General features: G+C 39.1%; 1 protein-coding gene across 2 annotated transcripts in view; it reads left to right on the top strand.

Moving 5' to 3' along the window:
* Positions 1 to 25,398, top strand: part of TTC39B (tetratricopeptide repeat domain 39B) — a 137,803-nt gene that overhangs the window by 81,375 nt on the left and 31,030 nt on the right. For both annotated transcript variants that reach the window (XM_084627999.1, XM_084628000.1), the window contains 4 exons: positions 13,620 to 13,724; positions 18,645 to 18,776; positions 21,488 to 21,564; positions 24,013 to 24,080. In XM_084627999.1, coding sequence (XP_084484125.1) covers positions 13,620 to 13,724; positions 18,645 to 18,776; positions 21,488 to 21,564; positions 24,013 to 24,080 — 382 coding nt within the window. The remainder of the gene's footprint in view (positions 1 to 13,619; positions 13,725 to 18,644; positions 18,777 to 21,487; positions 21,565 to 24,012; positions 24,081 to 25,398) is intronic.

Here is a 25,398-nt window from a genome sequence, read left to right as displayed (position 1 = left end):
TAAAGGGAATCAGTGTAAGTCTTTATTGTTTTGGCATGCTCTCTCTCACAAAAACATACATTTTAACGCATTTGGTTTAGTTCCACATCTGGTATGTTTATTTGGTATTGATCTGCAGTTGTGTGGTACTGTGAAAAACTAGACTCTCCCCATATAAGGAAGTAAACCCACCTTACATTATAGTTACTTCTGCTTATTTTTCCAGTTCCTTGCTTTTTATTCAGAACCAGCAGAATTCAAGAGCACTGCAGAGGGGTAGGAAGGAAGGAATTTTGTTGATTTTAGAGACACAGAACTATGACAGGTGTCAGTCTTCCTTTAAAATCTACAAGGGGAAAGTGTTTTTGTTTAAAAGTGCAGACGTGAATCTGTACAGCAAGTTTTATCAAAGAATTCTGGGAAATTTGGCTTTTTCAAAATTTACTTTGTGCTGTTAATTTTTTTGCCTTTGGATTTTGTTTGTAACTATATGACCAAATTGTGTTCCCATTGAAGTCAATGGGAGCTTTGCAGTTGACCTCAGTGGGAGAAGAATTGGGCCCTTCATTTTTGTTTATAATAATTGTAAATTATAAATAAATTATTGTTGAAAAAATTGGACTATTGTGTTCTGTAGAAATCAGTTTTGTTCTCATCACCTGCAGAAGATTGAGGATAAAGGGCCGACGTCAACTGAGTCTGTGAGCCAGAGCGAAAGCAGTTACTTTAGACCAATCTCTAAAAAAATCTTTTAGATCTTGAAGATATTAACTTCACAAAAGTTGTACCTCTTAAATACAAAGTGTTAAAGATAAAATTGTACTTCTTACTAGGTATAACCAAAGAAGTACGTTCGTTTTTAACATGTTGACTCACATGATTTAAATGAGTGTGTAGTAGAAAGGGGTATTTTTACATTGTTGAGTCTCAAGAACTTTATACTCCATATTTCTAAAATTTTGGAGGCTAGAAAAACAAGAAATGCTAGGCTAAATCTTAATTGTCTCTTCTAATGACAGTTCACGGATGTGACATTATTTTAGGCATTTCTTAGGGGACTCTACAATTAAAGACAAGTAAAATATCATAATTATTGGCTGACTATTATTAAAGAAAGGAAAAACAAAACGAAACACAAACAAGCAATGAACAATGGTTACTTCAGTTACAGTCTCTTCTATATGCCACACTCTTCTGTGGACAGTGTTCAACAAAGTTTGCACCTTAGAGTGGGCCTGCCTCTGGTGGGACCATTCTTCTCTAGGTAAGTTAAGACCAAAGTATATTATTCTTCCAAGTTAGTAGGAATCCTGTCTCTGTGTATCCTAGATAACTAAAACTGTTTATAGAAGTTGAAGTTCTGCTTCAGATGAATCTAAACATGCTTACTGTATTTCCATATAATGGTCTTCCGGCTCTCAAAATAGTCTTTTAAAACTTAAGTTATTCTTAAAGGGACAAGGTAGGTGAGGTAATATCTTTCATTGGACCACTTCTGTTGGTGGAAGGAACAAATGGTTAAGCACAAGGGGTTCATACATACTGTACAAGAACACTTAAGGCTTTGCCGGCGATAGGGCGTGTGACACATTTTTATAATAAGCCGTAACACCAGTGTCTGTTTAGTCCATGATTTTTAGCATCTAGCAGAGTCATGAAATTAAGTTTCCAAGCTCATCTTTTGAAATAATGGTACAGGTTTCCTTTGAGGATGAGATGTCAGAAATAGTGAAGTGAAATAGTGTCTGATGAAGTGAGCTGTAGCTCACGAAAGCTCATGCTCAAATAAATTGGTTAGTCTCTAAGGTGCCACAAGTACTCCTTTTCTTTTTGCGAATACAGACTAACACGGCTGTTACTCTGAAACCAGAAATAGTGTGATCACTTTGAGAAAAGTGGTTGCCCATGGGTCATATGTCTAACATTTCTCTTTGTGAGTTCATTTGAGAGTGTAGTGGTATCTAGTTTCACCCACATTGTTGATGCTGGGGCATTTGGGGCACTGGTTACGGTATTCGACATGTTGTGATAGGCATGTGTAGGAACCATGGGTCTTGAAAGGTGTGTTGTGAGGAGTATTGATCATCATAACAATGGAGATATGTCAGCATGTTTTATGTCTGTTGTTCTGTCAGGGTCTGGGGCTGCTTTGAGTTAGTGTGTCCTGGTCTGTGGGGAGCTTGCTTCTGATGATGAGCTTGGCAAAGTGGGAGAGTTTTCTGAAGGCCAGAAGAGGGTGTTAGAGAGATTTATTTCAGGATGTGGTCCCATGGGTTGTAATGGTTTCTTTGATGATATTCCACCTGAGTTCCAGTATAGGATGGTAGGTGACAAGTAGGGATGTGCAATCAGTGGTGGTTTTGTCCCCGTCTATCCCTCCAGTGTTAAAGTAGGTTCTCCTGGGGTATTTGGCTTGTGCCATGATGCGATCTACTTCTCTGCTGGCGTGTTCTTGTTTAGTGAAGATGGTTATCCCCCACTTTCTCTTTGGAGCAAATTCTGTGGTATCTGAGTGCTTGGCTGTAGATAACAGATTTCTTGGCGTCGCGGGTGGTTATCTGTGGGTTTCTTGTATGTAGTTTGTAGGGATCCATTGTTGCAGCTGACTGTGGTGTTCAGGAAGTTGATGCTGGTTTGGGAGTGTTCTAGAGAGTTTCATGAATTTGTGGTGGTTGTTGAAGTCATGGTAGAAATCTGAGGGAGTTTAGGTCATCGGTCCTAAGGTTGAAAATCATTAATGTATCTCAAGTAAATTATTGGTTTCATGGTGCATTTTTCCAGAATTTCTTTCTTGAGGTGGCCCATGAAGAGATTGGCATATTGGGGAGCCATTTTAGTACCCATGGCTGTTCCCATGATTTGGACAAAGTGTTGTTGAATGTAAAGTTATTGTGGGTCAGGAAGAACTAGATGAGTTTGGCAATGTGTTTAGGGTGGATTTCCTAGCATTGTGTATTATCTTATAGGTATTTGAGGCAGGCAGCAATGCCGTCATAGTGAGGGTTGTTGGTGTGTAGGGAGGTGGCAAGCATGGTACTCTGGGAGAGGTTGATGATGATTCAGAGTTTCTGGGGGAAGTCGGTAGTGTCTTTGAGGAGGCTGGCCCTTTATGTGGTGAGTGGTCTGAGAATGGTTTCTATGAGTCCTGACAAGTGTGCCATGGCCAGATATGATGGATCTGCCTGGTTTCCCTTGTTTGTGTACTTTGGAAAGCATGTAGCTATCCCTGGGTTGCGTTCGTAGAAGATGAGGTTGCAAAGTTTTTTCTTGGAATTGTTTGGGGAATGATTTGATGGTATCACTAAATTCCTGTATGAATTGTGGTGTGCAGTCTTTGATTTCTTCATGGTAGGTGGTATCAGACTGTTGTCTGTTGGCCTCATTGATGAAGTCATGATGATAAAGGACTACAATGGCACCCCCTTTGTCTGCTGGTTTGATCGCTATCTGGTGGTTGAATTTCAGGGACTGTATCACTGTCCTTTCAGTGGAAGAGAAATTGTGGTGGATGTAATGTTTGTTGAGCATTTCAGTTGAACTGCAGTATCTGCACTCTCCCAGGAACTGAACGTCTGCCCACCACAGAACCTGATACCATACTAATATTTGGAGAACTAGAAATATCCTTGCACCAACTCCACCATAAGGAAGTCTGTCACAACAAAGATGATACCACCCACAACTCTCACCAACAGTTGTAAGAAAAAAGAATCATATGACTGGATATCCCCCAGTGAATGAAACCACCCACTGGATCATTACAGTTTTTGTGCCATGAAAAAAACTGGGTGTGAAATATGCATCAAATGCCCCAACAACAAGTATGTGGGTGAAACCAGACAATCACTGTGCTCTCAAATGAACTTTCATAGAAATTGATGAAAGACAAAACCACGATATGACCCATGTGTGACCACTTTTTCACAAAACAAAACACTCCAGATCAGACCTCTCAGTCCTAATCCTCAAAGGAAACCTGCACAAAACCTTCAAAAGATGAGCTTGGAAACTTAAATTCACTACTCTGCTAGACATCAAAAATCATGGAGTAAACAGACACTGGTTTCGTGGCTCATTACAACAATTTAGAACACACCTTAATGCCTGCTAAGTGTTAATTGCCCACTTCATTTTAAATGGTCATCTACAGCATGTATGCTTATGCTTAACAATCTGTCCCAACTTGTATTTAGCTCAGACATTCTGGATACCTTCTCCAGATCTGAAGAAGAGCTCTGTGAAGCTCAAAAACTTATCACTTTCACAACTGAAGTTTGTCCAATAAAAGATATTACCTCACCCACCTTTTCTCTTTTATGTCCTGGGACCAACATGGCTACAATAACACTGCAAACAACATGATTCTTAAATGAAATATAGTTGTAGCCCTGTCAGTCCCAGGACATAAAAGAGAAAAGGAGGGTGAGATAATATCTTTTATTGGACCAACTTTTGTTGTTTCCAGCTCACCAAGGTCGTCTTCAGGTCTGGGAAAGTCCTTGAATGGTTCTTGAGGGCTTGTCTACACTGGCACTTTACAGCACTGCAACTTTCTCACTAAGGGGTATGAAAAAACACACCTGTGAGCGCTAGAAGTTTCAGCTCTGTAACATGGCAGCGTAGACAGTGCACCAGTGCTAGGAGCTGCGCCCCTTGTGGAGGTGGGTTTTTTTTTTAGAGCACTGGGAGAGCCCTCTCCCAGCACTATGCTGCAACTACACAAGCCACATGAAAATGCTGCTGCCAGTGAAGATGTTCTCTTAGAATACGAGCTCATTACTTATGCTAATGAATCTGTTCTACCTTGCATTTAGCTGTGATGCTTGGAGTACCTTTCCCACACCTGAAGAGCTCTGGGTGGCTTGAAAGCTTGTCTGTCTCACCCACAGAAGTTGGTCCAATAAAAGATACTACCTCACCCACCTTGTCTCTATGATTCTTAAAGACAATCTTTAAACTTGAATGGTCATTATAGAAGGCTCAGTCTCTCCTTTTTTGGAAAGGTAGTTTGTTTTTTTTGTGTTTAGTAAGAGGTGGCTAAAGCATTGTTAGATAACTAATTCTCCAATTAACATCAATCATTTTTATGGTTATGTGTTTTCTTATATTGGTGAACAGTGATAGCATCAAATGATCTTGTTTTGCTTGTACATAAAACATATTACTATTCACATAGTAATGGTATCAGACAGTTAGATGAAGCTTGCATTTGGATATAAAGTATTTGCAAATATACATCTCAAAAAAAGTATGGCATCTCAAATATTTAAGGAACAAACAAAGGTTTTCACCTGCAAGTGGAAACATGGGGGTTAGATGTGGTCAAAACATTTCCCAACTATAAATGTTATACTTTAGAGTACCTATAATAATTTCAATGTTTCTATAATTCTTTATGGCATGTGGAGGAGTTTGAAACTGAGGCTTTTCTCTATGGAGAGCAGAAAGGGTGAAAAACCTCATTTTTATAACTTAGGCTATGTATATACACTACAAAGTTTTATTATACCAAACTGGTATCTCATATTAGAGGGAGGACCCTTGGTCTTTGGTACAATAGTCTTGTTGGTTATTTGCCTTTCTGATCAAAAGTTCTTCACTAATTGCAGTACATTTACGATTTGCAATTAGACTCCTATCATAGATTTTATACAAAGTAGTAATCAGAATAACACTTATGTACTTCATTCAAAATATATTATAAAAGAAAATAGTCTAGAATATTAAAGTGAAATAAAAGTTATAAAGCTGCAGAGTTTCTGTAAACACTCTTGGGGATAACAAACATGTTATTTTCCTTGATCCTTGGGAAGCCTGTCACGCTGACAGAAGACAGAATTCCTAAGGATCATATAATTGAATAGTTCATATAATTAAGCAAAAATATAAGCATGTGAGCAACTTTATTTCAAGCCTTGTGTATGAAAGTAAAGGTAAATATTTACTAAAATTTAGTAAAGGTGCAGGCAAGCATGTTCTAACCTAACATTAGCATATATTATGATAATTTTATTATTTTTGCATCATTGAGGTTTACCTCCTATAGGAGAATTTTTGAAAATCCCTCTATTCTTCTGTATTGAACGTATGAACACAGAGATAAGAGAGTATACTTCTCCTTAGTGTCACCTTTTGTACAAGCCACAGCTTTTTAAAAGCAGTAAGACAATACCTCACAATGCAAAACCACTAAAATCCATAGCGAACAAATGTATTTGTTTATCCTTATAATCTGACAAGGGCACATGTCTAAAGCAGTTTTGGCCCAATATCCGCCTTTCAGACCAAAAAAGAAAGAAAGCTACAAGTCTTTCTAAATACTAAGATATATTAAAATGATAAATAATTTATAGAAAGGGTATTGGTTAGCATGTAAAATACAGGAAGGAAGTATTAAGGTGTAACCACTTCTATTGCAACTTTCCTCCTAGGGAGGTGGTGGAATCTCCACCCTTAGAGATTTTTAAGGCCTGGCTTGGCAAGAGCTTTGGCTGGGATGATTTAGTTGGGGTTGGTCCTGCTTTGAGCAGGGGATTGGACTAGCTGACCTCTTGGGGTCTCTTCCAACCCTAATATTCTATGAAACAGTTCCCATTGTGTAGTGCTATCTGAGAGGTTTACATTGTACACAGTTCCTTGGGTAATCATTGTGCTTATGTGTATTTCCTCAATAAGCCATTAACATTGTTTGGCCTTTTTATTGTTGTACCTGAAAGGCTGCCTGTGGGTGTTTTCAACCTCACAACATGTTTCCGTAACACATAAATAGCCAAACTTGTTAACTTCACATATGATGATAGCACATACAATCCAATGAGATATTAATGTCAAGCAGATCAAGACTTTTAGAATGATACCTCACAAGGCCTACTTTGTACAAACCATATCCTAATTACATGACAACGGTGAGTAGTGGGGTGCCAGTGTGTCACAGGCAGAATTAAGGTTATTTGGGTGCCTTCACTGAATTGATAAACCTTAATGTGCTTAGATTTATTTTAAATTTAAACTTAACTTTGAATATCCTGGGTTTATTACATTTTCTGGGGTAATTATAACATCTCTATAGATTTCTCACTGTAAATTAATGATATGTACCCCAACCAGTTTTTATCTGGGAGTTTATGTAATGTTCTAAGAAAGTGTATGTGTATTGTAACGGTAAATATACTAAACCAAAACAAAAGAGCTAGTTCTGATATCTGTTAAACTCGTGTAACTCCGGAGTAAGCCCAGGGAAGTGAATATGTTATTTGAAATTTAAATTATTGTGTAAACTAAACAAAGTCTCTGCTTTGTATATTTTAATTAGCAAGAGAAGACGTTTATGGAATAGTTTAGGCTCTTTCTAAAAAATGCCATAAATAATAATGAAATGGGATAATAAACTTTTTGAAAAGCCAAGAAAAAACTAAATACTTGAAGTTTAAACTACCATCAAAGTTTGCTCTTTATGGTGACCATCTAATGATAATGAAAGATAAATATTAGACTGCAAAGCCTTCTTCACTCTGTTTAGTATAGTGTGTTCCTTCATGAATTAATAACTTTTCAGATGCAAACTCCAATTTATTAATTCTAATGAATTATGCAATGAAAGTACTCAGATTCTTGATGTAGATTACTAACAGCAGCTTTGACTCTGCCCCGCTATTGTGTTACAAAACGATACTTCATTAAATGTCCATACTACCATATGTGCAATACATGCAATGGGCAGTCTTCATGCATCTTTTAGCTTTCTGTACATCAATTTGTCAACCCTTCCAGATTTCAGTAGTATATGGACAAATATTGCAACATGAGTTCTGTACATGGAAAAATATTCCAAAACACAGGTTTTTATTTAAATAGTGCAATGAATAATACAACAACTATTATGGGCCTGAGTCTTTTAATGGATTTACACTGAATAAAACAGTGCTGAGTAAGACACTGTTTTTTCTGGAGTTCATTATACTCTATGGATCAATAACATCCAAGTTTTGAAATGTTTTTTGATTTCCTTAATTCTGACTGCTACAGAAGGAGAACATTTCTGAGATCTGGCAGCTTTAGCACATCTATCAGCCCATACTGGGAAAGGTCTGTTAGCAGAGGGAACAAAACACTAACTAGCAAGATTTCTCTGGACTGCCTAATAGTGAGAGTCTCATGCTTCTATGCAGAATAGGAAAATTGTGATTCCATATTCAAGCACCATGGAAAGCATGATGCCCTACTTAACTGCACTTAAATGGGATAGTCTCTTGATTGGGATGTTTCCAGTAGATCTGTTTTCAGTCTAATGATGAATTGTAATTGCTGCTGCTAATCGTGAAACAGTATTAGTTTATGTCGTGCACTTAGGTGGTGGTAAGTGGTTAGCAAAGTTTTAAATAAGTATGAAATTCTTGTTTTGTCTTAATAAAGAAGTTTCCAAATAAAAATTAAAGGGGAAAGCAATAAAGATGAAATGCAGTGAACACTCTTTTTTTATATTTAATACAACATTGTAAGTACTTTTGAACTGAATTGGAATTGAAGGCACTCAATCTCTTTCAGCATCAGGCCATCAATGGAGGCCAGTCACCGAGACTGTCCATCGGGCTCTTATTGAAGGGAATGGTAAAACACTTACTAATTTAAATGGGAGCAGCAGTTCTTTGAATGGAACTATAGGCAGCCTGCTGTCATGCCTAAACTGAGGTCTGCTCCTGCAGCCCTTAATTGTGCAAATCTCCCACTGAATTCAGAGAGAGAGAGATGCGCCCTCACACTCATGATTAACACTGAAGAAATTCTGTTGTAAAACCAAATACTCTATTTAAGACTGTAGGTTAAGCATAATTCTTGAACAGAGCATACCAAAAACAGTAAATTCTGGAACTATTAGATGCCAAACTATAGCAATGCATATTCACATTATATTGTTATTTTCACTCTTCCTTTATGAGTCAGGCTATTAGAAGAGCTTGACACCCATAATTGGGACTTGGTTTTCAGAAGAGCTTAGCTCCTGTTTAGACACCAAAATAAGTGACCAGATTTTCAGAAGTACTGAGCAATTCTGAAAATCTAGCCTTAATTGTCATAATGAGAATGGCTGTTGGCTTAGCATTTGGGAAATGTGGCTCTAATTTGTGTGTTTAAATGGGAGCTGGGCTCTGTTCAAAACTGGCCCTAATTGAGGATGTTGAAATCTAGCCCTGCGCTTTTGAAAATCTACCCTTATTTTGTTTAATTTAGTCTCCAATTCTGCCACTTTTTCCCTCACATTAGTAGCCCTTAGTCACATAAATAATTTTCCTTGCACTCTACTTGTGTGGGCAATGACTTGCAGAATTGTGCTCTTAGACTCGAAGATCCTTTTGTGTTGCAAATTTAGGGTATGTCTACGCTGCAGCTCAAACCATACCTCCCAGTCCAGTTAGACAGACTTATGCTAGCTCTGTTTGAGCTAGTGTGCTAAAAATAGCAGCGTGGATATTGTGGCATGGGTGGTGGCTTAGGCTAGCCATCCAAACTTGGACAAAGGGGATTAGGCGGTCTTGGATTCGGGCAGCTAATCTGAGCTGCCATCCGTGCTGCAACGTCCATCCTGCTGTTTTTAGCATGTCTGGGCTGAGAGGCATGCTCTAGCTGCAGTGTAAACCTACCCTTACTGTCTTCTATTTCAAAGTATGCAAAGTTGTGGCTAGGCCTTCTGAGCAGCAGCAAGAACTTCCTATGCTGTACATGGCACCACAATGGTTTCTGTGCTCCCAATGCTGCAGCTCAGTGCCTGTCCACATAGCCTATCAGCTTTCAGCAGAGAGAGTGGATAGTCATCTCCCTCCTCTTTTCTTTCTTCATAGGAAGGAGAAAGAGAGGGGCAGAGGGACCATTCTGGGTCTCAGCTCCCTCCCATTCTCTTTTTCCAGTGAGGACCAGGAGAATAATGATCGTACCCCAGTTTATTGTGGAGGTAGAGGCTGATCTACTGTAACTCCAGAAGATAAAGAACATCTGTTTTAAGAGCATAACATTCCAAATTTATGAGGCAAGAAAATGGAATGAATAAAATAATTTATCTGAATTTTTGAAGTATTCTTCCAATTCTGAATGATTATTTTGATGGCTATTTATAGTAAATCCCAAATTGCCTGAGACTCTCAGGGTTGCTAGAATGATGGTACCATTTTCCAACTGACGACGACAACAAGTATTATCACATAGTCTAGCTTGGGGATCATGATTGGAGCCCACAGTGTTGCTAACGCATTATTTTTATCATGCATCTAGTAATTTAGTGTTTTTCTTAAAGCCCAAGGAGCTGGAATCATGGAGTAGTTGGAATTCCAACTTTCATTTTAAAAAATAAGTTCCTAATCCTCCTGGTTGCTGAACAAAAGCTTGAAAAAGTGAAGTGAGATCACCCTAAAGGCTAAAAAGCCAGAAGGCAAAGAAAAAGTGAGAGGGAGGATTATCCAATGGGTAGAGTACTAAGCTTGCCATTTGGGAGACTAGGGTTAAGTTCTCTGCTCTGCCACAGGCTAGCTGCATGACCTTGAGCAAGTCAATGTGTACACTGATAAAAAACCCACGGCATTGAACCTCAGAGCGCGGGTCAGCTAACATGGGTTTGCAGGGCTCAGGCTGCAGAGCTAAAATTGCAGTATAAAGATTCTGGCTCTGGTTGGAGCCTGAGCTCTTAGACCCTGCAATTTTAGAGCCCTGCAGCCCAAGCCGTGTGAGCCCAAGTCAGCTGATCTGGGTCAGCCGGGGCCATCCCATGGGTATTCTATTGCAGTGTAGATATACTCTGAATTTCTCTGTGCCTCAGTTCCCCATCTGAAAAATGGGGATAATAGCATTTCCATACCTGAAAGGGGTGTTGTGAGGAGAAGTACCTTAAAGTTTAAGAGGTGCTCAGATACTATGGAAATGGAGGTCATATAAGTACATTAGATAACTAGAATAGATTTATTAATTTTTTTAAATCTCATGACTTTTAAGCTGATCTCATGATTTTTAGGGGGATGGCCTTGTGATTTTTTAATGATTGTGGTCTGTAATACTGGGTCCATAATGACTGATATAATAGCAGTAGAGTGGGAAGCATAATTTATACCAATCAGTGCAGTCTACAATTCTTCCTCTTTTCCTTCAAACCTTGTTCCATTCCTCCTGTGACAGGGGATATATACATATATATGTATTACATACAAATATACATAGGGCCAAACTCTTTTATACCCTTTACCTCTTATACCCAAACTCTTTTATACCCAGAGCAATTTCAATATACTGATATAATTGAGAGGAAAATTTGGCTTCTGAGGGGTAGAATATAGAAGCCGTGCAGTCATTATGCAGAATTTTAATACAGTTAATTAAAATAACGACATCACAAGAGAATAAAAGACTTGGGGAAAAGATTGGAGGATGATCATAATATATGAAAGTCATCTGTATGATATTTGTCAACTGATAGTGGGGGGAAAATAGTAGTTCTAGGATGCATCTGAGAAGCATGTAGCTGGGAGCTCAAACTGACCATATTTTGAAAGAGGAAAGCATGATTCATGAAGAAAATTGTATCAATTTTCCTTTAAAGTCAGACGTACAGTTAAAGGTAGAATGTTTAATATCACAGGCCTCCTTGGGAAATAACATTTTCAGAATTTGTGAACAATGTGGTAGATGTCTCAAGTTATTTGTGAGGGTAACACCATATAATGTGTAAAATCACACAACATGTTGCCAAGGAGATAACTTGTATTGCTACATAAGGTATTTCCAACAGCATAATGTCAAAGCATAATGTCAAACTGATTTAGAGTTCATTGAAGTCAATAAGAGCCTTGGACTACAGCAGGCTTTGATTCTTGGAACAGTTGAATCAGAGGAGTACTTCTGCTAAAGTTGTTTATACTATATCTTATCTATTTGTTAGCTTAATTCCCTCCTGTCAGTTCTCTGTATTTATTTTCTTTCATAGTTCTCTTAATTGTATTGGAGAACTATTACCTTATTCAATTGAAATTTAATAATTTGGTAGAATATTTAAGTGCACACACATGAAAGGGATATTTATATAATAAATTGCAGAGCCATATGATAAATTAATCTTGTACCTTTTAACAACTAGATCTGTGCTCTGCTCATTAATCCATATCCCCGCAATTTATTCTAACATTCCAAACATCTGAACATCTTCAAATTGTTAATATTTTTTTAAAAACCAGTCAAAGAATTGTACATTTCCTTCTTTTCTTCATAAACAGAATTTCACTCAGAAAAATATAACACTGGCCACACTGTTCTTGAAAATTTTTGCACATGGCTCAAAAACTATAACACTTGGATATCACACTGGATCCAAGACCCAGAATAGGTAGGAATTGGCCTTTGAGCAGATACAGGTTTTATTTTAATAAAGATGTCAGTTTTAAACTGTCCTGTGACCTTCCAGTAAAAGAAATTGGAGATTTAATCAGCAGAAAGGGGAAATTTGCGACTTCCCAATGGGACCCAATACTTGGTCATAGCCCTAAAAGGGGCTGGGATAAGACAATTAAAAATCATTAGATTCTTAACTACTTTCATCCATTATTAGAAGTAAGTAGGTTTCCTTCCTTCACAGTTAGACTCATGGTAAGTAAGAACACCTGGATTTTCAGGTAGGGAGATATGTAAAAAAAAACAAAAAACATTTCACCTTTGTATTTCTCCTGATCCATACATTGTATGCCTATATTTATAACAGTTACACAATTCATGTGCACCAAGAAATCTCTTTTTTGAATTCCTCCATAAGGTCCTCTTTTTCTGTTTACTGCTTGGAAGTTAATCTCACTGACATGATTGCTGCCTTCTCTTTTGCTTAACCTCTTTTACTCAGGTGAAGCCCACTGTAATGCCCAATCTGGTGTCCTTACTCAGACCAAACTCCTTTAGACTTTGTCAGTTGATAGGGATTTCAGTCCGTCTGTCTAACAAAAAAAATCATACCTTCATAGACATGGCAGTCAATATAGAATCTGGTGCTATGTATTGTATTTCTCCTGAGTTAGACTACAAACTCTTCAGAGCTTGGACTAGTTAAGTATTTTGTGTATTTACAGTATTGTATAAATAGTAATTGATAAAAGATTGCGTTTCATATTGACTGCTAATTCCAGGAAGGCATGACATATGTCATAGTAAACAAAGAAGATCATCAGCATCCTTACAGCAGGAAAACAAACCCACAGAATAAAAGCAATGGCTGTTAGAAAACTGATACAAAACATTTTTGTAAGAGTCAATTATTATAAATAGGTTTTTTTAAAAAAACCACTATAAAATAGCTACCTACATGGCTTTTGGAACACATACTGTAAATCTAAAGGAAAGAAGCTATTAATTAGTTTCTGAAATTAACTAATTTCTATCCTTTGATTATTTCTCATTTTAAAAAAGGGTTAGAGGAATCTGTTAATGCAAACAGTTCTGCAGCAACTTACATCCTAAACAGCTGTTTAGGAATTTAAAGTAACAAACTAAGCATAAAAGATTAGGGAACAGTTGGGCTGTGATGCAGTTTGTGTTCAGCTCTGAAAGCAAAGATTACTATTGAATACAGTTTCGAATACTTATCCTTTCCCCTTTTTTTAATATTTGTATGTTTTTATTAGGGCATCCAAGATGGATCTCAAGTGTGCGCTGGAAGAATGTTCAATGGCACTGAACTTATTTCTAAATAATAAATTTTCTGAAGCCCTGGAATTACTTCGGCCATGGTGAGTTCATTTTGTTTGTTAGAATTAATGAGGACAGATACTGTAAGGCATGCCATCTGGTTGCTGAGCACTAATCTAAGACCTCTGAATATAGTAGCTTTCATTACTTCCATTTTATCTCTCCTGACCAAAGCAATTCTGCATTGCTTCCCCAGTATATACTGTTTCTGTTTAACCATACTGAAGTTACAAGCCCTGTCAGTCAACCCAGGGACTTTGTTTTATTTTAGTCGTAATTCTAAGGCCTAAATCAAGTCCTTGCAGATGCAGTGAAGGAAGGGGGGAGAGCAGAAATTCTGTCATCTTGTATGTGTTACAAAAGACTTGTTGCAAAATATGGCTGTTTTTCAAAAAATAGGCCAGGATAGAGGAATGCTGTGGAGTGCACTTTGATACTTCCGTGATGGCGGTATATGTGTTACCTGGAAGTTGGAGATGAGCTGCTCTTCTCCCTTTACAGCACAGCAGTTGGCAGGATTTAGTTTTAACTCAGACTTTTGAAAAACTTGTTTTCCTTCTAGTTCTCCCTGTTCCTCCCTGCCACCTCCACCCATCAAGAAAATCAGCATGAAAGTACAATTATAAAGGCTTAATTTAGTAGAAAGATTTTCTCTATTAAATAAATCTATTCCTGTAGTATGATGATTTACCACATGGGTCCTCCTTTAACGATAATAGGAACAATCTTTTGACTAGAAAGGAATATCTGAAAGAAATGGGGATGCTTTTGTTTATATATGAGTGAGTGAGTGCATGCATGTAAAATATACTTGAAGTTGGGAATGCTTCCTGTTTAAAGGATGATTCTTGAGGGCTCTAAAATCTGCAAGCTTACTCAGTTATCTTGAAATTTGCTGCACCCAATGAGGGTACAGATAGGATTGGTGATCCAAATTTGGAGTCATCTGACCAAGGGGTTCCTGAGATACAGCCCCCGGCAAAAAGCAGTATTTTACAAAATCAACGAGTTCTTGTAAATTTTTGCACATAGCTAGGGCTCAACCCATGACTTTGTCCTCCAACTGATCTCAGTTGCTTGAGATTTATCTTAGTTAGTGCATGGCACTCGTTGCCCCTTTTGGGAAAGCAATATTTAAAACCTTATTAAAGAAAGAGTTTAGCTCTCTAGAATGGTATGTACCAAACACTCTCACCCCAAAGCGATTGGATGTACATGTGTAGCAAGACTATACAAGAGGGTTTGCAGGCAGCCAGTTGTCACAATAATTTGGTGGTCCAGTGCAACATACTGTGGTCACTGACGCTGAGTTGCCCCTGCACTGTAAATTTGAATCCTATCCTTAGGAATCAGAGATTGAATGTATGCACATGTCAACAATTGACCTCTCTCAAGGGTTTTTTTGTTTTGTTTTCTGGAAATGTGCCCTGCTAATTTGTACAGCTAACAGGTATAGGTAACTGTTTTCTGAAAGATAATAAATTACACATGCTCTGTGCAGATATATGAGTGATTCCTGGGCATGTTGCTACTTGAGTCCCTCTCTCTTCCCTCTCCCCACAGGGAAGCCAGGTTCTGGGTGTGCCCTGGCTCTATGGGAGAGAATCTGAGCCATTCTCCCTGTATGTGTTCCAGGATCTGGGCATCTCTGTCCTTCAAGGGGGACTCTGAGCCCTACTCACCCTCCCCCATGTGAGCTGCGATCTGAGAGGCTCCTGAAAGTAACACAGATTTAAACATCCAAAAACTAGAAAATACAAACTGAAAGTACATGCTGCCCTTATGTGTGGTGGAGTGGGTGGGGGCTGGCTTGGAGTCAGGGAGGACTGGGTGGGCTAAGGGCATGACTGCGGAGGCCTGGCCAGAATAGGGGAAGGGTCTGCTGGGGAGAACAGTGAGGGCACTGGCTGGATGTATAGCTCAACCTTTATAACCAAAGAAGTGTGTGACTCCCTAATAAGTTGCAGCCTGTGATATATGTATGCAACAGCAGAAGGTGCTCGGCCCAAGGAACAACTTTTTTGGGCTAATGGCTTAATAGGATGGGAAAGGGAGTGTTATGAAAATATTGGTGTGTCACCTATATGTTGCAGAGGATAGTGAGGGAAGGAGATAAAGAAGAAGAGAGATACACTGGTCTTATCTCACATGCTTAGTTACTGTAAACCAGTGGTACTGAGAGGTCTTCCGGGGGTACATCAACTCATCTAGTTATTTGCCTAGTTTTACCACAGGCTATAGAAAAAGCACTAGCGAAACCAATGCAAACAAAATTTCATATAGACAATGACTTGTTTATACTGCTCTATATACACTATACACTGAAATGTAAGTACAATATTTATATTTCAATTGATTTACAATTATATGGCAAAAATGAGAAAAATAAGCAATTTTTCAGTAATAGTGTGCTGTGACACTTTTTTGTATTTTTATGTCTGATTTTGTAAGCAAGTAGTTTTTAAGGGAGGTGTAAGTTTGGGGGTATATAAGACAAATCAAGGGGGACAGTAGTCTGGAAAGATTGAGACCCATTACTGTAACCAATGTGGAATAAAACTGCCAAGATTTTGGGTAATAGTCATGTCTGTGATTTCTCTCCCTGTTCCCTTGGCAACTCCAAACATTTCAAAGCATAACCATCATCACCCTTCCACAGGAGCAAACTGTACAGGAGTAGGGAGGAATGCTTAGGAATCACATATCATTCTTCAGCTTTAGACTAAAACAGCCTAACTCCTACAAAAGTAACACCAGATGAACAAAAACTCCAAACTTCAAAACAGTGGGAGATTCACTGGCAAAAAACTTTGTTAAAGCAGAGGTAAATTTGCCTGTTTGTCTTGTGCCCTTCCAGAGCTTCATGTTCAGCAAAACTCAAACTTCTGAAAACCAGGAAATAGAGTTAATTTAGATACTGTAATGGGTTGTGCTCACCACTGTGGCACCATCTGCTGGTTGCTCCTTCTCCCAAGAGCCAGTCCTCCTCCCTTGCTGGTCAGGGGGAGACTCCCCTTGCCTCTGTGTTGCAGCCTTTATATAGAGCTCAGCCTGGCCCTGATTGGCTGCCCATCTGTGCAGCCTCTCTGGCCTACTTTAACCCATTTTCTCCTGGACTGGGGTAGCCATCCCACTAGAGATACCAACACAGCCTTAACTGAGCCCTCTTTGAGCAATGCCCTAATACGCCCGTAACACACATTCTCACACTTTCAGATAGTACAAATTACTCAGGAAATAGGGTATATGACCACAATAGCACAGAATTTAATGCCCTGTCTTTGCTAAGGCAAAACTTATGTTTAGGTGAGCTGTTCTGAACAGAAGCTACAAACACCTGTCCTACACTCAAACAGTGAGCCAGCCCCACAGAAACTAACTTGCTACATATTACAACCTTTTCATCCCCTTTTATAGCCTCTTCACTCTTACCACAGAATTACATGTGACAATATATTTTAATTTACCCAACATTAAACCCAGAGAGTACTCTCATATCCCATCTCACTGGTAATAATCTGCATGGCAAAGAGGTTCCTGTACAATGCTACTGATATAACAGCACTCAGTGCTGAATTGAGGCATACTGGATCTCTCCAGGTATGCATACACCTCTTCCCTTTGTTCACACACAGGAGGGCAATGAGGCTCTCAGATCCCCTCCCCCCCGAGAAGAAGGGTCCCCCAGATATCACAATCTCAGCTCTGCCAAACTTCTCCGAATGAATGCTTCTATCCAGTACAGCTATATTTAACACAATTAATGCAGGTGGAATGCACACTGATAGTTCCCAGTGGCTATTGATGTGGATACAGCTGCAAAATGAGGACAGACACATGCATGGAACTAAACAGCAGGCTGCAACTTTTATTACATTTTATCACAGGAGAGGGATGCTACCTATCCATCACCCATACTCTCCTATACCAGGTATTTAATTGGTTCCAATGCAGTGGTTATAGGGCTCCTTACCATATAACTCATAACTAGAGCCAGGGCTACAGGGCTCCTTACTGTATAATCCATAATGCAGGGTACGCTCTCCTTAGCCTACCTTCAGGACTCAGCTCTCTCTGAGTTCTAGCACACACTATGATGATCCCAATGAGGATCAGAGGGTACATCAGGGTACAGACCTTGTACTGCAAGGGCCACAAGGTCCGACCTTGGCCCACAAGGCTCAGCCTATCACATGAGCCCACAGCCCATCATCAACATCCCAGGTCTTTTACCTCTGAGAACTGTTCATTTGATTTTCTGAACTGCACTGGAAACCGGCTGCAGTTGCGACAAATAAACACCACCCCAGCACCTTAGTTAGGTCCCAAGTGCATTCCTACTTAATTTGCTGTGGCTTGAAAGTGCTGTGCGGAAGGCAAATAATTCTCTGGTCCTCTGCCATTTGACTCATGGGAGAAAAAATTCCTTCCTGACGCTCTAAACAGGTGATCTGCTAGATCCTCAGCATCTATCAGACTGGGTTCCCACTCCTAGTTTGGGTGGGTAGGATGGGCTGCTGGAACAGAGCCAAAAGAGGCTCCACATGGCTCCTACGCTGAGGAAAATCTTGGGAGCTGGAAAATGCTAGCCAATCAACACTCTTCTTCCCCAGCCAGCCGGTGGGTGCCAGAGACTTGCAGGGGAGCAGCTACCTATTATCCCTTGGCAAGTGTCTCCCTCACTTGCTACTGGACTGTCCTCTTTCACTGCCCCATCAAGTTCCCCCACCAGTTGATGCAGGTGGATGGCATTTGCCATCTCCAGGTAGGCCAGAGTTAAAGTTGTGTTTACTATGTGTTTCCTGGTTTTCAGAGGTTGTTTTGATGGTCACAATGTTCCGGAAGGACACAAGACACCATTGAGCAAACTTAACTTTGCTTTTTGGTGCTGAAGAATATGATGTATTTTTTTTAATTTGTTTGTTTGGCTAAAATGCATAAGATTTGTATGTTTGCCCCAGGTCTAAAGACAGCATGTACCATGCCCTTGGCTACAGCACTATTTTAGTTATGCAGGCTGCTATGACCTTCGAGCACCAGGATATCCAAATGGGGATTTCTACAATGAAGGAAGCTTTACACACCTGCCAAAGGTAAGCCTAAGCAATTTACATTTTGACAGATATTAAATAAAATAGGCATTCGTATATGTCAAGCTTCTACTTTGTCAGCACAAATCAGTACTTGACCACCGTTCCAGAATGGAGCAAGCATGATGGGAGATTAAGTTGGGTATGACAGAACAAAGCATATTATGGAACTAGGTATTCTGGTAAATCCTGAAGACTCAATCGAGATCGGGTATTTGTAGACTCAAATGTTAATTAAGTATCTAACTAGCCATGTAGACAAGCAAATAGGCAGTTTCTACATGCAGTTACAGTAATTCTGTACGCATTTTGGGCACAGGATTTCGTGCAGCCCTTATTTTCTGATTGTTTGAAAATATGGTATTGAGTGTTTTTCCTGGTGTCATTATGGAAATTCTGTCCTCTTGTATTGTTGTGTTCATAGATGGACCATATATTTTGAAAAATTAAGAGCTGACCTGAACCTTCACCCAGAAATGAACTCACCTTTTTGGTCTTGAAATTTCAAACATTTAATTTCCTTTACAGTAAACATACGTGCACCGTCCCCCTCCAGTTAACTATTTTGTGCCTTTCTTTGCTTCCTGGTTTTGACTGGAAGTGGGAGGACTGAAGTAACCTGAGCAAAGCTGTCCTCTACAGTAACTCCTCACTGAACGTTGTCGTTATGTTCCTGAAAAATGCGACTTTAAGCAAAATGCGAAAATGCGACTTTAAGCAAAAGAATGTTAAGCGAATCCAATTTCCCCATAAGAATTAATGTAAATGCGGGGGTTAGGTTCCAGTGAAACTTTTTTTTTGCCAGACAAAAGACTATATTAATTATACACACACACACATACAGAGTATAAGTTTTAAACAAACAATTGAATACTGTACACAGCAATGATTATTGTGGATCTTGGTTGAGGTGGTGAAGTCAGAGGCTGGGATATTTCCCAGGGATTGCCTTACTGCTAAATAACGAACTAGTAATTGGCTGAGCCCTCAAGGGTTAACCTGTTGTTAATGTAGCCTCACACTCTACAAGGCAGCAGGAATGGAGGGAGGGGAGACAGCATGGCAGACAGACAGAGACACACAGTGAGTGTGTGTGTGTGAGAGAGAGAGAGATGCGCATTTCCCCTTTAAGTACGCTGACGCACTCTTAAGTACACTGCCTTGTTAAGTTAATCAGCAAGGTGAGACCACATCTGCTGCCAGGAAGCTCCCTCCATCCTGAGCCCTGTCATGTCATGTGTGTCCCCCCTGCTTTGTGGAGATGGTAAGCAGGGTGCAGGAGCAAGGGGGAGGGGGACACCCTGACATGAGCCACCCCCCATCCCCCGCACAGCAAGCAGGGGGCTCAGGGAGCAGCTCCAAGGCAGAGGGCAGGAGCAGCACATGACAGCTGAACTGCCAGCAATTGATAGCCTGCTGGGTGGCTGCTACACAGGGAACTTAGGGGAGCGGGGGGCTGATAGGGGGGCTGCTGGTCCACCCTAGTTCCAAGCCCCCACGAGCTAGCTGCAACAGGCTGCTCTTCCTGCAAGCAGTGGACAAAGCAGGCGGCTGCCAAATGACGTTATAAAGGAGCATTGCACAACTTAAACGATCATGTTCCCTAATCGATCAGCAATGTAACAACGAAACAACGTTCACTGGGATGACTTTAAGTAAGGAGTTACTGTACTGGAGTTTTTTCACGGGAGGTGGATTTTGCAAAATATCTAGACAAGAGGTTGATACATCTTCAGATTAAAAAACTTCTGAATTTATGTTCTTCGCTGAACCTATGGAGACATTGTGGCCCTATAGTTAGGGTATAGGACTAACAATCAAGAAATGTAGCCTCTGTTTCTGCCTCTGCCATGGACCTGATTTGTCAGCTTGGTGTGTAACAGTGTTTACTCCTCTCAGCAATAAGAAAAAGAAAACTGAGAGAAACATAGGTTTACATTTACAACAGCTAGCTGCAAAACATCCAGTCTAGGGCTGCAGCTTCTTGTCTTTGCCAAATTTAAAGGGCAAACCCATAGAAAGGCATGATGAGAAATGTGTTCCCATAAGAAGGCAGTCTTCATTGGGGAAAAATAGTAAGAAGCAAGAATTGTCAAGGAAGGAGTCTGCTTTCTGTTATGTGTGTCAGCACTTACGTCACGTTGTGCAAGTAGGCCTTAATTTTCAAAGGTTCACAGTTTGGAGTTCCCAGCTTTAGATACCTAATACCTGTTTTTCAAATGTGTTCAGTGTCCACCCTTCCAGATGAATTCATTGGGGGCTACATGTGCTCAGCACGTCTGAAAATCAGGCCCATATTGGTATCTCAGATTGGGCACTCAGAAACTGAGGCATGCAAAATTAAAATCTCTATTACAACACCCTGATTCATCCCCAGAGCATTTTCAGTTCTTTGTATTGAAGAAGGAGGGGGTCCTGTGGAAAAAAATGTGTGTGATCATGTCATTAAAGACTGTATCATAATGCATATACACAATGGGGGCAAATTAAGGTTGCATGGACTCCTAGGCTTCTGTGTATGTCAAGAATGGGAATATATACTAAAACTGTAGTCCTGGTAGTAAGTAACATTCCTTTTTTTAAAGAATGACTATAAAATCTCTCTCTAAAGTTTGGGGGTGTTAATAATCACAGTGTATTTAGATAAATGTGAATGCCTGTTGAAATTCACTTATCCTATGTTGTTGTTTTTCTCCCATGGCTGGCTGACATAGATTCAGGAAAAGAAGCACTGTGGTAGAGTCTTTGTCCAGTCTGGTTTCCAAACAGTCAATGGAACAGCTGAGTGAAGGTAAGAGAAATGAGAGACATTTTCTGAAAAACATATATGAATAACCATTTTGTGAAAAACAACATACAAATAGATGCAGTTTTGTGATTTAAGTCACCTTCTATAAAAAAAAAAAGTAGAAAAGGTGAAGTTTTCCCCCCTCATATCCAAATATTGGGGACACCTCTAATAACAAAGTTACTCATTCAAGGTGGATATTTTGATATACACATGTTCCTCTAATGCAGCATTTCACAAAATGAGGGTGGGTGGGGGGTGCTAATGATTCTACTGGAGAGGCCCTGGAGGTGCATAAATTAAGATGGATCTGCCTTTTACAATATATGGTAGGGTAGAAGGGGAAAGTGATTATTTTAATTTTCCTGAAGTGGGGTTCAATTTTCAAAAGTTTTGGAATAACATCTGATAATCTTCAAGGGTTATGAGTTTGAGTTTTTAATATGTGTGTGTATTAGCAGCAATTGTAATATTGTGGTCCTGTTGCTTTTCATCATTCCCAGAAGTATTGCTTTGGGAAGATGGTACTTCAGCAAATCATGTGATCATCCTGGAAATGTTTAATTGCATGCACTGTAACAACTTTCTTAATCACACTCCCCCATTGAGTGGGGGCTTTATCTCAGGCTGCGCAAACTTAATTTAAGCATTGTCCTTGGCTAAAAGCTGTGGCCCTCTGCTAAAAAAGCTATATATGTAATATCTCAGTGATCCTCAACACAGGAAGGTGTTAGGTTTTTTTGGCCGCTTGTTATGGATATTTGTATCCTGTCCTTTGCTGGTTGCAACAGTTTTTTCATAGAAATAAATGTCATGCAATTCAACTTGTACAGCTCATTTTTCTGGTAGATGGTTTACAATCTCTTAGCCTTTTAAATACACATTATCATAGAAATTGTGTTGACTCAAATACCCCTGAACTTTCAATAGGCTTGAGATTTACCTCTGAAGTATGAATTTTGACTGTTAAAGGAAACAGATGGCCCTAGGTCTCCATACACCAATAAAAAGTCCATGTTGAGTTTCATGCCTGGTGTATGGGTTTTGAATATCACTAAAAGCCAAATTGTCACTTAATCAAAATAATAGTGTGTGAACTCAGTGTGTAGCTTCAATACATTATTTAATTTTCCTCACTGTAATTTTGGTTTACATTCTTAAATACCTAATTGCTTGAAGTAGAGCCTGTTTTGAGTTTAGCTTCCAAAGATTCAGCATATAATACAGCACTCACCATTTGGTAGATGTTACGTTCATTTAAAATCCCAGCTGCCTTGTTTATTTCCCTGAACAAATTAAAAATTGTATCATAAAAGGAGAAATTTATATATGATCATAAATGTACAGGATTTACAAGGAATAGTATTTTAAAAGAACAGTTCTGATTTATGAAATATTCTGAGCTTCAGAATATTATAGGAAGTGTTTTTGTAATTTTTGATGATATAATTATTGCAGTATAATAAAATATTGAATAGAGACAAATAGAGATTTATTATTTTTCATTTATATAATAAGTGGAGTACACATACTGCAGTGTAGTATCTCTGTTTGTTGCCTTTCTAAGGCATCTACTACCATGGGATCTAAGTGCATGTGTAAGAATTTTGCTTCTTTCAATACTTTCATACTGTTTAAAATTTAATTTTATGATATGTCTGTCTTGTAATCAGATTTTAAGTAAGATAAGGGACTTCTAATTATTGAATCTTTCTTTATTCATGCCCACTTGCTTTCCATTTAATGCGCTAGTTGGTGTAATGATGATGAAGAAGTGGGCTCAAATTGTGATTGCTGGCAGACATTATACATGAAAATGAACATGATGGTCTCCTAGTTTTTAAGGATGCAATTTTTCTACAGCTCACTACTGCAGTACAAGTCTGCAGTTGCCACACAGGGCAAGTCCACTGCTGAAATAGTGGACTCTATCTCCCCAGAGTCTATCCCTCCACCCGTAGGGTCCCCTCAATCTTCCTTTCCCCTCCAGCCCCTCATAGTCCATCCGTGGGGCTCCTCAGCCTCCCTCTCCTTCAGCACCCCGCCAGCCCACCCCAACCTGCAGTCCCTGAAGGGAGTACAAGACTATTTGCTGAACAGTATCGAATGCTGCAGGATGAGAATGGACATACTTACCTGGCAGTGGTACCATACCATATCAAAGCAAAGAGTGATGTCTGAATACTGTGACCTGTACTGAAGCCTGATTGGAAGGGGTCTAGGTTGTTGGCTGAAGAGAGGTGACATAGAAGACTAATTTTAGCTAGTTTTTCATCTAATTTTCTTGACAGGTGTTTGAGTGGCTTGAAAATTTACAACAAAACCAATTATTTTGTTGTCAAAATTGTTTTAGTGATTGACAAATACTGCATTTGAATGTGAACAAAAATACTGTATCTGCAATAAATAATTTGAGGCTTCCTTTGTTCCTTTTCTTTCTGTTTTTAATAGAGGAAATGCATGCAGAAATCTGTTATGCTGAATGTTTGCTACAGAAAGCAGCACTCACATTTGTACAGGTAATGTCTGTTCTTCACTTCAGATCTCTCTGTGAATGTGCAGGTTAGCAGAAAGATGCTAGTAATCATCCAACAAGAGCACTCCACTCACAAAAGATGTAATATTTTTGCGGGGAAAGAAAGGCTATACAGTGAATAACTGTTTGTTTATTTAATAGGAAATAAATGAAAATTCAACATGCTATCCTACCCTACAATTTGTTTTCCATTTAGATACATAGATATATTTTAAATAATATATCTGCTCACCTCATATCCCTTTGTCCTGTGGTCTAAGACATGTTGTTATATCAGTTCATGACACTGATGGACCATCGTTAAGTATACTGGTCACTGGACACTGGTCACTAATCATGAGTATCAGGAGGGTGGAGCATTCCTGTGATTCACCTATCAACAGTGCATTGCTGCACATAGATGAAGCAGATGGGAACTTCCTTTCTGACTAGCAGTATTTCAGTTGATGCTGATCACATAGCAGCATTTCCTTTTTTGTTCTCTGGTTCATATACAGCTGAAACAGTGCTAGCTACCTTATAGGAATGTATTACAATCATAAGCTAGTTGTGTTCATGTTGGGTTTATTATGAGGTGTATATCCTGAAGCCAAGTGTCTTCACCAACTGCAATTTGCATCACTAGTCTACTAATGCCCACCCTGAAGTGGTTTATAACTGTTAGAAAATGGCTCATAAGTCTTTTGTAAAAAACACTTTTAGGTTCTATCTTTCCATAATGAAAAGCAATTCCTAGTAAAATGATGAGAAAATAATAAGGGAGAGGTTGTAAATACCTTCTTTTTACTATTTTGAATATATTTGGGTGTGGGTAGATGCATCTCTCTCTCTCTCTTTTTTTTTAAACGTCATCGGGTTCCATTTGGACCCCTAGCCCTTCTCCGAAAGCTCAGCAGCTATTTCAGAAGCAATTTTTTCACCCAGAAGCCAACATTAATTAGCTTTGTTTAATATAAATTAGTTTGTACTAATATAGTTTTTGCACTAGAAAATGAGTTAAGTTGGCTGAAAGGGCCACACATTTAAGGGGAGGGAGCGATTTAAAATTCTCACATTTTCTCCATTAGCCTATTTGCCCCATTTCCCCCAACTCCAATGGGATTACTGTTAGCAGGCTCAAGGTCTTAAAATAAATATTAATTAAGGAGAAAAAGATAAAACTAAACCAAAACACCCAGCAACCCATCAGTGGATTTAACTGAAGAGTGAAACTTAAAAAGCTAAATGAGTTTGGATGTTAAGCCTTTATAGAATGAAATTTTTCTGTGGGAAAATTCAAAATAAAGAGTAGGTATAGTTAC

The sequence above is a fragment of the Lepidochelys olivacea genome (assembly GCF_965140295.1).
Source record: "Lepidochelys olivacea isolate rLepOli2 genome assembly, chromosome: 5".
In the NCBI taxonomy this organism is placed as follows: Eukaryota; Metazoa; Chordata; order Testudines; family Cheloniidae; genus Lepidochelys; species Lepidochelys olivacea.
The sequence above is the reverse complement of the archived record's forward strand: the minus strand, read 5'-3'. Positions and strand labels throughout refer to the sequence as shown.